General features: G+C 45.5%; 1 protein-coding gene across 1 annotated transcript in view; it reads left to right on the forward strand.

Moving 5' to 3' along the window:
- ABAT (4-aminobutyrate aminotransferase) overlaps window positions 1–12,464 on the forward strand; it is a 91,541-nt gene that overhangs the window by 54,558 nt on the left and 24,519 nt on the right. Inside the window, exons 3-6 of the mRNA XM_029220427.1 lie at window positions 3,932–4,029; window positions 5,761–5,790; window positions 7,776–7,893; window positions 12,349–12,398. Of these exons, the coding sequence (XP_029076260.1) occupies window positions 3,932–4,029; window positions 5,761–5,790; window positions 7,776–7,893; window positions 12,349–12,398 (296 nt within the window). The remainder of the gene's footprint in view (window positions 1–3,931; window positions 4,030–5,760; window positions 5,791–7,775; window positions 7,894–12,348; window positions 12,399–12,464) is intronic.

The following is a 12,464-nucleotide window of genomic DNA, read 5'->3' on the forward strand; positions in this document are numbered from 1 at the left end:
TGCTGATAGCTCATGGCCTGAGACAGTGTTCCCAATGGCATCATGCAAAGCGTTTGTAATCTTATATCAGCAAGTAGAGCACAGAGACCCGGAGACCAGACAGCAGAATGGTTCTCTCTGGGTGGTGAAATTAGACGTGTTTGTTTTTTCATTGTTGCTTACTGATATTTTCCTTGTTAAGAGTAAGTGGGGCGGACAGTTGAGGGGAGGGATAAGGTATGTTGTTTTGTTTTTAAACAAAAGCAAACAACTCCAGTTGAACGTGACCTTGATTTTGGCCAGGCTCACATACAGAACCCTTGCTATTTGGGAAAATGACATTCATTTATTACTCTCAGTAAAAGACTAAGAGGACGTTAAAAACATTGGATGGCTGCTTTTACAGTTTAGAGTTAAAAAATGACTCTGTGGATTGGCATGGCCACAGAGGGCTGGGCTGGATTTACCCGCTATGCCCGGTCTTGTGCGTCAGGGCACACCCCTGCCTTCTGGGCGTGCTGCTTTATTCATGAATGAAAATGCTGGGTCATTCAATATTAATGCAAACATTTTTTGGCTTCCTTGTACTTTTGATAGTAATTTGCCTCTGGGGGAAGTGAGTCGTTTTGCTGCAAACGTTTCATTTGAAAGACCCACACTAGATGAAATGGAAGATACAGCAGTTACATTCACAGTATCTGGGAAAGGAGACGTCCAGCGGACAGATTTCCAGCTTAGCCACTCAACAGACGTGTGACTTTGGGCAAATTAATTGACCTTTCTGAGCTTTAGTGTCTTCTTTAACATGAGAATCATAATAACGTTTACCACCTAGGGGGTTGTGAGCATTACGTGCGGTAATCCATGTAAATTGCTCAGAATAATGCCTGCCATGTTCACCATTAGTGCTCAGTAAATGGACATCTATTCATGCAACTTGGTATAAGCGATCCCAGAAAAGGCTTCCTTGACAATTTAAATCTTGTTCTTTTTTTTGTGTGTGTGGTTTATGGCATTATATATCATCAAGAGAAAATTTATCGTATTGGTATTTGGTTATTTTCCTCTACAAAAAATCAAAATTGAGATATAGTGGGAAAAGCACAAGTATTCTGGATTTTTTTTTTTTTTTTTTTTTTTGCCGTACGCGGGCCTCTCACTGCTGTGGCCTCTCCCGTTGTGGAGCACAGGCTCCGGACGCGCAGGCTCAGCGGGCATGGCTCACGGGCTCAGCCGCTCCGCGGCATGTGGGATCCTCCCGGACCGGGGCACGAACCCGTGTTCCCCGCATCGGCCGGCGGACTCAACCACTGCACCACCAGGGAAGCCCAAGTATTCTGGATTTAGATTCCGGCCTTGCAACTCACTAGCTGTGTGACCTCAGGAAAGTTGCTTAACCTCTCTGATCCTCATCTGTAAAATGGGGACAACATCATCTCACAAAAAGGTTGTGGATTAATTAAAACAAGAGGTGAGCGTTTGCCTAGGTAGGGCCTGCCTAGGACAAAGTAGGGACTGAATCTGTGTTAGCTTCCCCATCTTCCTTTTTCCGACAGCACAGTTGCCAAAAAACTCACCAGACTCTGATTTTCAGGATTTCTGCCCAGAGGTTTTGGCCCTCTTCCATCCACATCCACAAGTCTTCCTACAAAGACTTGGCACATGGTAGGAACCAGTGCAGTTCTTGACCCAGGCCCATCCGCCTTGCACCTGGCCATGGCCTCCCCACCTCATGCCCCATTGATCTCTGCTCCCAGTGGAAGGATCCTCTCCCTCTATCCACTGCCTCTCCTCGCTCCTACCCCAACCCCACCTCCCAGTCCTGTTTACTCATGGTCTTGGCATCCTCATAACCGTGACTCCACATGACCCCACACGCTCCCTGTCATCAGGATCCTTTCAGCTGCAGGTCCCACTGCTAACTCCCTCCATTCCTGGTATTCCCGCTTTCCAACCCCCAAGAAGTCTGATTCCTACAATGCGATGTCAAGACATTTTCTGGAGAAAGGAAGGGAGGACTTGTGTATCCTCACGAGAGGACAACTTACTACTTACAAATTTTTCACTTTCCTCCTTTGCTGGAGACAAAGCAAGACCAGCACTGGTTAAGAGCTCTTTTTATCCAAATAGGCATCCCTGTTGAATGCAGGTCTAGTTGGACTCAGTCTTGACCAGTAACCCTGAGCTCTGGAAGAGAGAAAGAGTTTACAGTTTTCTTAAAAGTCATCAGTGTGTTCCATGACCTTTAACTCTCTGCTAATGGAATAAATGGGAATTCCCTTTTCATTGTAAGATCAAACAAAAGATAATAAAAGCTGGTAACTTCATGCCTCAAAATAAGGGTAGTTTTGGATTTTAACTGGATTTTACGTTCAAAGGGCTACACTTTATTGCATAATTAATTCAGAAACCTTCTTTGATATTCAAAGCAATTATGAAAAATTAAGAATGAATTTAAATATGTTTTCTAATATCATGGCTTTTTATAGTTTGGCAAGTTGTGTGTGTGTGTGTGTGTGTGTGTGTGTGTGTGTGTGTGCGTGTGTGAGACACAGAGAGAGAGAGAAAACAGAGAGAGATGCTAGCATGTTTTAGTGTTAGTTTCCTTTCCTATGTAATGCAAACAATAACAACCTACCCCTCAGGGTTGTGGAAAGATAAAATAAGATCACACATATGATTTATATGAAGCATCTAGAGATTCCCTAGTTTGATGCAAGTATGGCAACCACCAAATATGTGCCAGGAAGATGAAAGATGAACAGGGACATTAAAAGGATTTCTAGGGGTTACTGATTATAAATCATTACACACTTATCTTGGATTCCGCACAGCCGTCTTTTGCTTAGCGATCAGTGAGGCTTGGAATTGAAACTACCCTTCATTTCAGCAAGATGCTGAGCTAAAAAGCTCTGTGAGGTTAGCCTGGGAACTCAAGTTTATTTAACCCTCTACAAGTTTATTACTATGCAAAAAATGTGAAATCAGTTTCAAGCAAATGACTTGTGCCCCAAATATTTTTTAACCAAAAAAATCTATAAGTGAGGACCACCTGAATTTAGACATTTGATTATTCTCTCCTGGATGATTTTTGATTGATGCAACTAGGGGCACAACTCCCGGGTGGGTGCTACTGGCATCTAGTGGGTGGAGGCCAGGGAGGCTGCTAAACATCCTACAGTGCCCAGGGCAATCTCCCACAGCAGAGAACGATACAGCCCACGATGTCAATAGGCCCGAGGCTGAGAAACTCAGGTCTATATATACATATGGATATAGATTAAAGTTTTTACAAAATTTGGGTAATTTTTATTATGGATACATAATATTGCCAGTATTCCGCTGTCTGTGAAATGGTAGAATATGGCATATTCTATTCAGCAACTCTCCATTGTTGGACATTTAGGTTGTTTCCTCTTTGTTGTTGTTAGAAACAATACTATGACAAATATTTTTTGTGTGTTTTTGGTTTTTTTCTTTTTTCTTTTGGCCTCCCTGTGCTGTATGCGGGATCTTAGTTCCTCGACCAGGGATCAAACCCATGCCCCCTGCAGTGGAAGCACGGAGTATTAACCACTGGACCGCCAGGGAAGTCCCACTATTTTTAACCTATATCTTTGTGCACTGGTCCCGTTATTTTCTTGGGATGAATCCTAAACACTGAGATTGTTCACTCGAAAGGAATAGGAAGCTGGCATCAGCTTATCCTCACACCAGCAGGACGTGAGCATGCCTTCTTGCTTACAGCTTCACTGGCACCGGGCTTTCCCGTTTCTTTAAATCCTCAGGGTTCTTGTGGTGCCCACGTGGCCACACTCAGAGTTCTGGGGCAGTCTGGCGGGGATGGGGCTGAGGTACTGGCACTGCCTCTGTTAGGGACATTGGGTGTTATAAGGGCAGGAGTCTCACATCTGCTGTCCCCAGGGGTTCTCACCATCTTTGTTTACTGCAGGATCCAGACGCATCAGTCAGGCCGCAGCCAAAGTCGACATTGAATTTGATTATGATGGGCCTTTGATGAAGACGGAAGTCCCAGGGCCTAGATCTCTGGTGAGTTGAGCACAGCTGAATGGTGTGTTTCAGAAAAGAGCAAAAAGTGTCCATGGGGCAAGAACACAGCCAAGCTGAGGGCCCCGTATCCTTAGCTGCTTTCAGAGAGTTCACCATTAGAGATCCTGAACCTTAAACCAAGCCATTCCTTCATAAGAAGCCAAAGAATTCTTCTCAGAGGAGATGTATCAGTTGTCTATTGCCACAATAATGCTGTGTAACAAACAGTCACAAAACCTCAGCAGCATACAAGTTGCTCATGCGTCCAGGGTTAACTGGCAGTTGGGTAGGCAGCTCTCTTGGGCTCATCTACATGCCTGAGGGATGATTGGCTAGGCTTGTCTTGGGTCACTGTGGTGACTTGGCTCTGCTTTGCGCATCTCTTATGCTCCAGCCAGCCAGGCTGAGCTTGTTCTCACAGTGATCCAAGAGGAGAGCTTGCTATAGGTCTCTTGAGCTAGGCTCCACACTGGCCCACCATCATTTCCACTTCATTCTGTTGGCCAAAGCAAGTTACATGGCTTGCTTTGAGTCCAGAGTCAGGGGCTGGGGCACAGCATTCCAACAACAGTGAAGGAACATGACGATGTGATGTGGCACAGGGCATGTATAGCACATGCCCCACTGAGCTTGATCTTAAAGGGCCACAAGGAGGAACTGGATGAAGGAGTGCATTCTGTTCTAGGCAAGGGGAATGGTGTACAGAGAAGCCCGGGGTGACAGTACAGGGTGTATGAGAGTAGCTCTGAATCCCTGGAATTGATGTTAGCCTGTGAGATGGAAGAGACACAGGTGAGTGAGAGGTGTTGCTGCTTCTCCTCAAAGAAGCTACAAAACCTGCATACAGCATGATTTGGAAGGCTGGTTAACCTTGATCCTGTGTTGTAACGTGCAATACTGCTTCTAATGTTTGCACCTAAAATATAACAGTGCAAACCTTTTTAATACAAATTTATTTTCTTTGCATATTTTGCAGATTTTATCCACAGTGTCTTTTTCTTTAAGTCAAAAGCTGTCTCTTTTGTCATTGAAACTATTTAATAAATACAGAAATCTTTGTACCGATGTAAATGATTGTAGTTATTTTGCATAGTCTTTTGCTGACAAAAGACTTTTTTCACGCATGTTTCTATTGGGGAGGGGTGGATTTTAATTTAATAATCATAAAATACTTGGAATAAATTTCATATTCTTGTCATGAATATTATTTTGTATTTTTACGTGGAAATACATAGTTTTATGACACTAATTGCTAAAGTTTACTTTATGTTGACTTGTTTTTAAAGAAGAAATCCTTGTAATAGTAAAACCACTAGTTTGTAATTCCCAGTTTCTATGTGGAATTGTACAAGTGGGGTGTTCAGATTATAATTATAAATGGCTCTTTGATGTGCAAATTTCTATTTTCAGTTAATTTTATTTTCCTAATGGGGTGTTAAAGCCTTTTTTTACCCCTTAATAAAAAGAGAGCCCATGCTTTTCTGGACATTAGATAAATATCTTCAACTTAAATTTTTTTGTTAAATAGTTTATTTGACTGTAATCTTTGAAGTGTCTAAACCTCCAGCCTGTCTGTTGTACTGGTAATTTAACTGGCAGGAATTGTTTCCTGCCAACTAATTCTATTAAGCAATTTAAAAATATTTACAATATTGGGAAAACATGAAAGATTTTAAGCTGCTCTGGCAAGCATGTGTCCTTGCTCTAATGCTTTTCTCTTCTCTCCTGCAGGAGTTAATGAAACAGCTGAATGTAATTCAGGTGAGTGGGGATGAAATAACAATCCTTCCATTGCTTCTTTGTTACAGTTTCACCAAAGGAGGCAAACACTTAATCTGTGCTGGCTCTTTTTTTAAAACATACAGCTGACTTTTTTTTTTTTTTTTTTTTTTTTTGTGGTAAGTGGGCCTCTCACTGTTGTGGCCTCTCCCGTTGCCGAGCCCAGGCTCCGGACGCGCAGGCTCAACGGCCGTGGCTCACGGGCCCAGCCGCTCTGCGGCATGTGGGATCTTCCCGGACCGGGGCACAAACCGGTGTCCCCTGCATCGGCAGGCGGACTCTCAACCACTGCGCCACCAGGGAAGCCCATGCAGCTGACTTTTGATGTAAACATATTTTTCTAATTTCCCTTGTGATTTCTTCTTTGACTCATTGGTTATTTGTGTGTTGTGTAATTTCCACATTTTGGTGAACTTCCCAAACTTCTTTCTTTCTTTTTAAATTTTTTAAAATTTTATTTATTTATTTATTTGTTTATGGATGCGTTGGGTCTTTATTGCTGTGTGTGGGCTTTAGTTGCAGCGAGCGGGGGCTATGCTTCTTTGCAGTGCACAGGCTTCTCATTGCAGTGGCTTCTCTTGTTGGGGAGCACGGGCTCTAGTCATGTGGGCTTCAGTAGTTGTGGCACGCAGGCTAAGTAGCTGTGGCTCGCAGGCTCTAGACTGCAGGCTAAGTAGCTGTGGTGCACAGGATTAATTGCTCCGCGGCATGTGGGATCTTCCCGGACCAGGGCTCGAACCTGTGTCCCCTGCGTTGGCAGGCAGATTCTTAACCACTGCGTCACCGGGGAAGCCCCCCAAACTTCTTTCTGTTATTGGTTTCTAATCTCATCTCATTCTGTTGGGGCTGGAAACTTATTTTGAGTGATTTCAATCCTTTGAAATTTATTGAGCCTTTTTTATGGCCTAGCATATCGTCTATTCTGGAAAATGTTCCACATGCGCTTGAGAGGGACATGTACCCTACTGTTGTTGGGTGGGGTGTTCCACGCATGTTTGTGAGATCTATTGATCTGGAGCGTATTCACGTTAATCTTCTGCCTGTTTGTTCAATCCATTGCTGAAAACCAGGTACCGAAGTCTCCAACTAGTCTTAGAGAATTATTTTTCCCTTCAATTCTGTTGGGTTTTGCTTCATGTATTTTGGGGCTGTGTTATCGGGTGCTTATATGTTTATAGTCGTCTTAGTGGATGGACCCTTTTGTCATTATAAAATGCCTCTCTTTACCTCTAGGAACATTTTGCTTGTTTTACAGTCAATTTTGTCTGATATTAGTAGACACCATTGCATCTTTCTTATGATTGCTGTGAGAATCATCTATCTTTTCCCATATTTTTACTTTCAACCTCATTTGTATTCTTGAATCTAAAGTATGTCTCATGTAGACAGCATATAACTGAATCTTTTTATCCAGTCTGATGGTTTCTGATTTTTTTTGTTGAATTGCTTAATCCATGCACAGTTAATGTTATTATTGGTGTAGTTGTATTTACAGCTAACGTTTTATTTTTGTTCTCTCTCTGTCTCATGTCTTTTTTGTTCCTCTCTTCATTTTCTACTAATTTTTTGTACATAAAGTGAATATCTTCTAGTGTACCCTTTTCATTTCTTTCATAATCACTATATATTTTTTAGTTTTTTTAGGCCTTAAGGCTTACTATATACATTTTAACTTTTCAGAATCTTCTTCAGAGTTATATCTCAATCTTTTTTGTTGTGATATATAAAACACATACAGAAAAAAATCATAAAATACAAATCCACAGCCTAATAAACAATTATAAAGCAAATCACCCATGTAATTACCAGCAGGGCAAAAAATCCAACACTGCCAGCACCCACAGATACCGTCCATGTGTCCATAAATGGGCAGGACATGGCTTACTTCATCAATTCAAGCTTAATCCTGAAAGACTGAGGGTCTAAGGAATTGCAGTGAGCCTGATCCAGTCTCTCCTTTCCCCAAGAATGCAGAAGCTGTGCACTTTTTCTGCAATTACGAAGAGAGCCGAGGCAATTACCTGGTGGACGTGGATGGCAACCGGATGTTGGATCTTTATTCCCAGATCTCCTCTGTCCCCATAGGTAAGACCTGGAAAATCAGTCCCTGAATGTAGCCTCTGTCTCTGTGTAGTTGTGGCTCTCCAGACTTCAGCCACTCCTTCCAAGATGTGCGTCCTTGTGTGCAGCCAGACACTTCCCTCAAGGGCAGAGAAAAGGAACAAGTCATTCGTAGGATGACTTTACATGTCTTTTCTCATTTACTCCTCCCCCAAACCCTACAAGTATGGATCTGGGTACATATGCCCATTTTGTAGGTAGATGAGCAAAGCTTGGAGAGGAAGCATAGGTAGAATGTGAACCCATGTCCAATGTCAGCAGTCTTAGGATTCCTGGAAGAAGATCCTGAGGCAGGGATTTGGTGCAAGTGGTTAACTGAGGGAGAGCTCTTGGGAGAATGGGCAGGGAGGGAGAGAGCAGAGGGCAGGGGGAAATTAAGAAGGATGAGGTCTCAGCCAGAGACCAGCCACAGCCTGATTCCACGGGGGTCTCTGAAGCGTGCATTGCACCCCAGAGTCGGTCCCAGACCAAGGCAAAGAGGCTGGCCTTTTGGTACCCCTGGGCCGGTCGGTCCTTGCCCATCAGGTGCCAGAGGGAAGCACTTGTGTCATCTCTTGGGCGAAGCAGCTTCCATTCACCAGGGGCAATTTTCCAGAGAAGGAAGCAGCTGGAGCCATTAGCAGCACTGCCCCCGCCCCCCGCCAACACACACACACAGAGCAGCTGGGAGAGGGGTGGCTTGCCTAGGAAAGGTGACCTGGAGGGGCACCAGTAGCCTCTGCCTTACCAGGCTCCCCTCCTGGCCATCCAGAGCGAGGCTGTGCTGCTGCAGGAGGGCATGGCAGACGGGACAGACAGGGCTGATTGGCACGTGCAGGTGGCTGCTGTTTGTAGCTCAGATGGTCGATGTTTCTTGGGTCGATGGATTACCCATGGCATCCGCTGGTTTGTAGGCTGAGCGTCGGATGAAACTTTTCCCTTAGTGGATGATGGCAGACATCCTGGGCTCCCCATCAACAGCTCCCCACCCCCCTCCAAGCCCCTGCACTCAGCCGCCTGGGGTCTTTCCCCTGAGACCCCCCTTTAGGTCCCCATGCCTCTTCTGCTTTCCCCCTGCCCAGTCCCTTGAACCTATTTATTTCCCATTAAGATGAGATTCTATGGGAAAAGAATCTTAAAAAAAAAAAAGGGAATGGATGTATGTATATGTATAACTGATTCACTTTGCTGGACACCTGAAACTAACACAACATTGTAAATCAACTATACTCCCATAGGGGACTTCCCTGGCAGTCCAATGGTTAAGACTCTGCGCTTCCACTGCAGGGGCGCAGGTTCGATCCCTGGTTGGGGAACTAAGATCCCACATGCTGCGCACTGCGGCCAGAAAATAAAAAATAAAAAGAATCATACCAAAAAAAAAAAAGCTATACTTTTTTTTCCAATAAAATTTTTATTTTCCAATAAAAATTTTAAAAAAAAAAGAGAGATTTGGGGAATTCCCTGGTGGTCCAGCTGTTAAGACTCAGCACTTTCACTATGGAGGCCCAGGTTCGATCCTGCTTGGGGAACTAAGATCCCGCAAGCTGCACGGTGAGGCCAAATTAAAAAAAAAAAAAAAGGATGAGAGTCAACCGTTGGCAGATGACTCATTGTTTGGGGGAAGTTCATCATTCAGAGATCCCTTGGCCTCTGAAGGCGATTTGGAGTCCAAGATTTACAAAACCCTCTCTCCATATCCTGTTGGAGTGAACAGGATAAGATCTCGAGTTTTCCTGGGACTGTGGGCCAGTCTCTTCCCAGCTAACCTCTGCATCCTTCGCACCACCCCCCACCACAACCACCCGGGGCTCCTTCTGCTTCAATCCCCAGCCAGCCAGCATCTCTATGGGGGGGTGGGAGGATCAGGCTAGCAGTAGCTGTTAAAAGACCAGAAGTTCTAAAAAATTCTCTCTCTGGCCACCTTTTTTCCCACATCTGTAGTCATTGAGATGATTTTTTTTTTTTTTTTTTGCGGTACGCGGGCCTCTCACTGTTGTGGCCTCTCCCGTTGCGGAGCACAGGCTCCGGACGCGCAGGCTCAGCGGCCATGGCTCACGGGCCCAGCCGCTCCGCGGCATGTGGGATCTTCCCGGACCGGGGCACGACCACGCGTCCCCTGCATCGGCAGGCGGACTCTCAACCACTGCGCCACCAGGGAAGCCCGAGATGATTTTTTTAAACTAATAATTATTGAGAAATTACTGTCTGCCTGGCATAGTGCCTTCCATGTTATCTCAGGTAATCCCTAAGACCGTCCTATACCATCGGGTCTTTTACTATCACTTCCAGTTTATTGATAGGGAGCCAGGTTTCAAGGGGTTGCAGCTTCCCCCAGCTGTCCAGGGAGCTCAGGATTTGAACCAATGACTCTGCCTCTCAAGCTGACTTCTGTAATAGCAGCCTCCCAGACAGCCGCCCCTGCCCTGCGGTGCGGGGGCCCATGGCATCAAAAGCCCAGGCATGGGATTTCCTGATCAGAGGCCAGCTCAGCTTTCATCTCTCCTTCTGAAGCCAATAGGAAATGCTGCATCTGTGGCTTAATTTGATTCCCTGAAACTGCCTTATCTACTGAGGCAGAAAAGTCATAAATACCCAGGCAGCGTGATAAAGAGTCAGAGCTGGAAGACCTCTAGCCGAAGGTCAGTTGGAAAAGCCCCACAGAGTGTTCCTTCCTTGAGTACTGAGCACTCCCCAGCCTTGGTCCCAGCACAGCTGTGAGTGGGGGGGAGGGGTGGAGTGGAGAGGCAGAGGAACAATGTTAATTACTCTCTCCCTTGGTCCCCACATCACTGCCCCAACCCACGCTCCCTGCATCCCGCAGAGTGAAACCACAGGCTTTTCAAATCTGTTCACTCTTTGATTCCGTCAGGAGAGAGTCTCCCCTGGGTGATGCTGGGTCTTTAACACCTGAATCTACACTTGTTAATCTCTTGTTATGGAGGAGATCAGGCCCCAGGTTCAGAGCCTTGGGCAGCTTTCTTACCCTAGTGATAGAAAGTGTCCGTTCAAAAGTAAATCTTTTTTTTTTTTTGGCTTCTCTGCAAAGCTTGCGGGGATCTCAGTTCCCGGACCAGGGATCGAACCGAGCCATGGAAGCAAAACCCTGGAATCCTAACCATTAGGCCACGAGGGAAATCCCAAAGTAAATCTCTTTAAATTAAAAAGTTAATTGGTTTAAAGAAAGTAGGTGCAAAATATGCATGATAAAAAAAAATGTGATACTTGAAGCCTGGGGGTTTTTCTCCAAAGTCTGCTTCTTGCTCCAAGAGTCACTGATGTCTTTTCTGATCTGTAACAGTTTTGAGTTCTAGCCTGTGTTACTGTATCTTCACATTGTTCCACCATTCAACCAATATCTATCCGGCTGAACACTTGGCATCTGCCTTTGAGGGTCCTGCATCTGGTCTCCTGACTTCAGTGCCTCCTACAAACTTGGCCTTCCTGCGCAAGTTGTTGCCAGGATTAGCAATAAGGAACAGAAAGCCCCCTGCACACAGATGCTCAGTAAATGGCAGTAAAGGCTCTGCAGAGCCCAGGACATCTGGCTCCAGTGCTGTGTGGGCCTGTCTTACTCTTCCCTCCTCTATAATATTCCATTTTATCGAGCATCTACTATGTGCAAGAGACTTTGTGTTCATTATTGCTAATCCTGGCAACAACTGATCTGCTGTTGATGGACGTTAGGTTGCTTTCAAGCCTGCAGATGTTGGCGAGTCACCATGAAGATAGGTATACACAGGTTTTTTGGGTTTCGTCTTTTTTTGCCATGCCACCTGCGGCATGTGGGATCTGAGTTCCTTGGGCAGGGATCAAACCCACATCCCCTGCAGTGGAAGCACAGAGTCTTAACCACTGGACCCCAAGGGAAGTCCCTACATGGGTTCTTATTCACGTGTAGGATAAATTCGTAGAAGAACAATTTTGCGGAATCAAAGGGCATCCTTGGCCTTGTCGCAGGGTGGCAGGCCCAGGCTAGACATGAGCAAATGTGTTCAGGCAGCACCGGTTGTGCTGGTTGCAGAGTGCAGCCAGCATCCTTCCCTCCCTCAGTCCCTGACCGAATGCCTATTGAGATTTGACTCAAGCGGTGGACACCAGCGGGGAAGGCAAGGACCACGTTTGCAATTCGTCACGCAGACCTGGGGAACCCTCCCAACCCTGGTCCCGAGTTAGCTTTAACCTTCATTCACTGTCTGTCTAGTCCAGTGTGTCTCCCACCTGAACATCAGAGTCATCCAGAGAACTAGTGGAAGATTTGGGGGCCTCACCCTGAGTGATTCTGAGTCAGGGGAATCTGGGCTGGGTCCCAGGAATGGGCCTTTGTGTGTAAAGAGAGTTGCAGGGTTGGAAGGGAAGGGAGGGGGCAGGCAATGGGAGGGAGGGGCATGGGACCCCCGGATCCGATGCTGGTCTCTAACCATATCTTCCTCTCCCCAGGTTACAACCATCCTGCTCTCATGAAACTCATCCAACGGCCTCAAAATGTGGTGAGTCCCCGGGTTATGCAGTGTTCACAGAGATTCAGAGGATCACTGGGGCAGCCTTTGGAAATA

Source organism: Monodon monoceros, unplaced genomic scaffold (assembly GCF_005190385.1).
Source record: "Monodon monoceros isolate NGI ecotype Baffin Bay Population unplaced genomic scaffold, NGI_Narwhal_1 Super_Scaffold_13, whole genome shotgun sequence".
NCBI classification, from domain to species: domain Eukaryota; kingdom Metazoa; phylum Chordata; class Mammalia; order Artiodactyla; family Monodontidae; genus Monodon; species Monodon monoceros.